A 5,628-nucleotide genomic window follows, 5' to 3' on the forward strand; every position below is an offset into this window, starting at 1 on the left:
TGTAGCGTCGCATACAGTATTTTCTAAAGGTGTTGCAGCAGCAGCCGCCTACACTGGCTTTACGTACATTTGCGTACCGCTTCCAAAGAGCCAAGAGTCTGCTTCCTACAGGATGCAGGAGACTGCTAAGCCGTCCCAGCGTCACGCTTCAAATGACTGGCCAAATCACTATCTATCTATAGAACACTGTTAACAGACCGACCCAGTCCACGTACTTACACTCCGGGGAGACGCCGTTTTAACTTGCGGAACTATTTCCCTCAGTAAGACGCACAAGACGGAGGTGAGATCCCCATGCTAAATCTTTATTGTGCAACTGCTGCTCACAGCTTTTATTACCTTCCACAGACACGCGGCACAAAACATTCGACATCAACAGTGCCTAGATCGACGGGCAACAGACGAAATCCATTCAGCGGCGATTTGTACACGTGCAGCAGCTCTTGCGGTGCAAAAATCTCAGCCAGGCGGCCAGCCCAACTGACGGCCACCCAGAATACGTAGATGTACGTGACAGACAGGCTGCCCACCCTCGGGCCCTTCATCCGCAACCATCCGGAATCCATCGGTCAGGCCCAGGTGAGCAGCATGCTGCTTGCCAACAATCATTAAATGCCCAAGAAGCTGGAGAAGGAAGTACAAAACCATAAATAAGTAAAATAAAAAGCCACACACAAGAAGGGGAGAGGGCAGGGAGGGGAGGAATGAGAGCAGAGAAGCACCCAGAGAAACCAGTTAGCCAACTCCTAGCAATTCAACCACTGCGCTTCAAATTACTGTCTGTCCGCCTGCAACCGGCATTTCCCAAGCAAAGCTACAAAGACCGATTACGCACACTGTAGGGGGGGGGGAAGAAAGAGGGCTACGCAATTGTTTTCAAGCTAGACAGTAACGGACTACAAAACAGCCACAGAAGCTAAGTTTGTCTCCGGGTTAAAGCCCCCCATTATCTCTTCAGGCAACATACGCAACTCGGGTGGAAAATAAGCTTCAGGCTGCCTTTTGCGTGGGTTTACAAAGTCTCTGAACTTGACTTTTATAGCCAAAAGCGAAGCATCCAGCACCTCTCGACCAGCTTTGCCCTTCCTCACCCCCGACCTGCCAAAAACCCCAAGCCCTCTTCTCCGTATTAGAAGAAGTACTACTCCTCCTCTTGCTCTAAACCGTGACAGTAGGCATCACCCTGCGCTCCAAAACAACACTGCATTTTGCACCAGGAGTACGTACCCAGGGATGAGCATTGCTTTATATCGCTACTTTCGGTCAAAAAGCTCAGCTCCATTACAAGCCAGAGAGAAAAGATTATAGCGCCAGAAAACCCAAACCAGCCTACCGTGCCCTATCAAGAGGAAAAGGGGGGATGGGAAAGAGTCTACTAAATTAGGAACTAACGACAGGTACAGTTTAGCATACAGAAAGCTTCCACAGTACTTACACATTCACCAGGATCTTCTGCTTCGCATAACCTCATAATTGCCTCCTTAGGCATGGCTAGGAAAAGCATCGGAGCTTGGGGTGAAAGATCACGGAACGCAAGGCGCTGGAGGAAGAGTAAACAGTTAAAACGTCATTGGCTTCAGAGAAAGGTAATAATAGCTTAAGCAAATCAATATGCCCCACTGAACTCCTACAGAAGCAGACTACCGGATACCCCAAACGCAAGCCGAAACGTTGATTTTTCTTACGCGATATTAATGCTTTCTGTACAAAAAAATACAACGTCTTTACAGAGCCCCCTCCAGAAGTGGGATTCAGCATGCAAGGTGATGGGGGCAAGGAGGCGGGCCAGTACTTCAGACTAGCGACCTCCAGTACGTTTTAATTCGGGTCGATCGTTTCCTAAGGATGACGAGTTTCTGGATTTACTTTTTTGGTAAAGAAAAATAAGAAAAGCTGTAACAATCCAGTTTGGGGGCGCAGAACCAAAGCCTAGCACAGCAGAGCTGCGAAATCTCTACAGTGCTATTAGGAGGCACATCAAGACCTGCGTTTCTCCTACGCAGAACTAACTCATTACGGTCACCACTCAGACGTTCACCGTTTACATACATACGCCTGGAATCCCCGAGGAGACTGACTGCGTGCGCTTAATCTAAGGTTTCAAGACTGTCGTCCTACACGAGGTAGGACCACTCGCATCCCTCGGCAGCAAACTTTGCACGACTTGCAGTGCCAAAGGGATATCACGCGGCAAACGTCTGCGGCTGCCACCAAGTGCCTTACCGTCAGAGGCCCTCCTCTACGCACGCGCGCACGCGACACGGCGGGGCTGGGAACCGAGGCGAGCCGGCCAGCACCAGCAACCCAGTACGCGCCGCGGCAGCCGGGGGCGGGGGGGCCGCACCGAAGAAGCGCGATGTTATAGGGATCGCGCAGTAGAGAGCGCCACAACCCAGAGAGGCCCCGTCCCTCCACCGCCCGCCCGCCCGCCCGCAGCAAGGCCGCCACCCGCCCTGCCGCGCTCCCGGGCACCGCGCAACGGGTCCTCGGCTCAGGGTGCCTGCGAGCGCGGGGGGAGGGGGGGACGGGGGGAGGGAGGAGGAACCGCGCTCAGAGCAAAGCCGCGGCTACCTCCTCGTCCTCGTAGGCGACGTTGGCGGGGAAGCGCCTTGCCGATGATCTTCCCGAAAACACTGCGGGTGGCGGCGGCACCAGGCCGGGCGGCCCGCGCCCCAATAACCTCGTCGGCCACGACAACGCCCCTTGTCGCCCCCGCGCTTCCTCCACTCGGCCAGGCCCTCCGCGGCGCCCATTGGGCCGCCAGATGGCCGCCGGCCGATCCCGCGTCTCGATTGGCTGTCTCGTCTGTCGTTTTCGCTTGTCCCCGGCCCCCCGGCGGGTCCGCCCTCGTCGACCTGGTGCTTAGCGGGGCTCAGGGAGTTTGCGTGCCCTGGGGGCGCGGAGGGATCCGACCTGGGGGCGGAGGGAGAAGACGTTGGGCCAGTCCGCGGAGGGATCCGTGCCGTGTAGTGCTGCGACCCTGTGGGCGGGCGACGAGGTCTCAGAAGAGGCTGTTGTAGCTACAAGTACTATTGACTGTTATTACCGCGTCAACTCCACCCTGTAATAAATAGCCAGATCCCTTAAACAGAAATGGCACTTATTTTATTATAGGGACAGAGCCAATAAAGCAAAAGCACAGCGCTGGGTGCATGACTCAAGTCAGAGGCACACCAGCTAACACTTCAACCACGTCTTATATACATTCAATATTGCATACGTATTCACTCTTTTGGACAGAGTAATTGTTTGTAATGATTGATTATTATTAGTCCTTTTTCTCTTCTATTTGTGTGTTTCCTTCTGAATTGTTTCTGAGGATCGATGATCTTCAGTTCCCTTTTCCCATGCATCTGTTTCCTTCTGGTAGGATCGATTATCATCAGCTCCCTTCTCCTATGCATCTGTTTCCTTCTGTTAATCACTTGTGGAGTCTTTTGGAGAAGTTCTCTTTTGTTTCTCTCGGATGTTTTTCTTCATGATGTTTTTCTTCATAGTTGCCGTTAGTTGTTATCTTTGAGGTTTCTCATGTTTCCTAATTTACTAAAGGTTAGTTATCCTTATAAGTCAAAGATTTATAGCCTTGTTATTATGGCGAAAGCCAACAATACCTTCACTATTTTTCACAATTCCCCCTTTTTGTCTTTTATACTACATTTGGCTTGAGCCATAACTTTCATTTTGCTTAATCCATTTGTTTTGTTCATAGATCGATTCTGCTTCTTCCAATTGTTGTGGAGTATTTCTTATTCTCCTTAATACCATTATCTTTTTAGTTGAGCCTGCTGCTGCCAATTTTGGATTCTTGGGTATGGTAACTACTTGCATGCTTTGGACTACTGTTATAATTAAGCGTATAAAACAAGGGATTAAGCAAGGAAGAAATAATAAGCTGTGTTCCGGGGGAACTTTGCTCAGAAGGGTATAAGGGTTTGGTACAACAGGGTACCGGGTCAAAGTTCTCTTATTCACCTCCCATAAGTCTTGCACCAACCTATACGTCCCGTCAGGTTTCTTTACAGGTAGGATAGGAGTGTTATGAGGAGACATACAGGGTTCGAGGGTCCCATCAGAGACGAGTCCTTCAATTACCGGCTGGAGGCCTTTTTTTTCCCCTCCATTGAAATGGGGTACTGCCTGACTCGTATGGGGTGATTTTCCCTTTCTATAGAAACTTTGATTGGTTGGATATTCAGACCTCCTCTGTTACCAGCCACAGCCCAAACTTGCTGATTAATTTTGGATTCATCCTCCTGACTTAATCTTAGTATTTTTGCAATCATTTTCCCCTCCTCGGGGATTACTCCAACCCCCAGCTGGATCTGCAAGTCTCTTCCCAACAGACTGCACCCAGCTCCAGGCACTAGCAAAATATTCCCTACACCTATTTTGTCATTACCTTCAAAAACCACCTGCTTGATCACCGGGGCTTTAAAACTTTCCCCGTTTGCTCCCGTTACATTAATTACTTCTTTACTTATAATGCATCCTTTAGGTATGTTACAAACACAAGTTCGCTCAGCTCCTGTATCTACTAGAAATTCTAATACTTCCTCCTGGGGGCCTACTTTTAGGTTTATCAAGGGCTCAAGGTGATAACTATCCCCCAGGAGGTAGAGCCCCTGACACCCCTAATCCTCAATTTCTTTAAACACTTTCTGATCTTTATCCCTTTGAGGACATTCCTTCTTAAAATGCCCAAGTTTCCCCCAATAGAAACATCCACTTCCTTCATTCCTTTTCTCAGTTCCCGATGGTCCCCTTCTGGGAGGGATCTGATTCCGTCTAAAAGTCTCCTCCGGCCTTTCAGGATTCCGTCCCATCCCCCCCATCACCCTGGGATTTTTCTGAACATTTCCTTCCCTCATGGTGGCTACTATGATTTTAGCTTTTGCTTTAGCCTTCTCCTCATCTCTTCGTACATATACTTTCTGAGCTTCCCTCAGTAATTCGTTCAGGCCCCGATCCTGCCAGTCCTCTAGTTTCTCTAATTTTCTTCGAATGTCTGGCCAGGCGTGTGTAACAAATTGAACTCTCAGTATTGTTTGCCCCGCGGGACTCTCTGAATCTCTTCCTGAGTACTGTCTCATGTTACGTCGCAGCCTTTCAAGCCATTCGGTCGGGGTTTCCTCCCTTCCCTGCTGCCCATCAAATGCTTTGGTTACATTCTGCCCTCTAGGAGCGGCTTCTTTTATACCTTTAATAATTAAATTTCGATAATCACTCATGTTCCTACGACCCTCTACATCATTTTGATTCCAATTTGGGTGTACTATTGGCATCTTCTGATCCCCAGGTGGGCCTTGATGATTTTCCCTTTCCCAAATTCTCATCCCAGATGTTCTAATCATTTGCCGTTCCTCGGGAGAAAATATTATACTTATTATCGACTGCATTTCCTCCCAGGTATAAATATTAGGGCCTAGGAATTGGTCTAATTTTTCTGATAGGCCTATTGGATCTTCCAGTAACCCTTTTAATTCCTTTTTAAAGTTCCTGACTTCAGTGGGAGTCAAAGGAACGTTTACAAATCCTGTCCCCCCTTGTGCTCCCCCCAGGGGTACTTCCCTTAAGGGGAATAAACTAACTCCTGGTGTTTCCTGCACCGTGTCTTGGTCTTCCGATTCC

At 49.3% G+C, this 5,628-nt stretch overlaps 1 protein-coding gene across 1 annotated transcript; it reads right to left on the bottom strand.

Moving 5' to 3' along the window:
* Positions 1-285: 285 nt before the first annotated feature.
* On the bottom strand, positions 286-4,121 carry LOC141735635 (adenosine 5'-monophosphoramidase HINT1-like). Its single transcript, XM_074568685.1, is given in 5 exon segments — positions 286-624; positions 1,436-1,540; positions 2,572-2,601; positions 2,603-2,702; positions 4,093-4,121. Coding segments are annotated over 5 exon segments (429 nt in total). The 3' UTR covers positions 286-459.
* Positions 4,122-5,628: the final 1,507 nt, after the last annotated feature.

This window comes from Larus michahellis, chromosome W (assembly GCF_964199755.1).
Source record: "Larus michahellis chromosome W, bLarMic1.1, whole genome shotgun sequence".
Classification (NCBI taxonomy): domain Eukaryota; kingdom Metazoa; phylum Chordata; class Aves; order Charadriiformes; family Laridae; genus Larus; species Larus michahellis.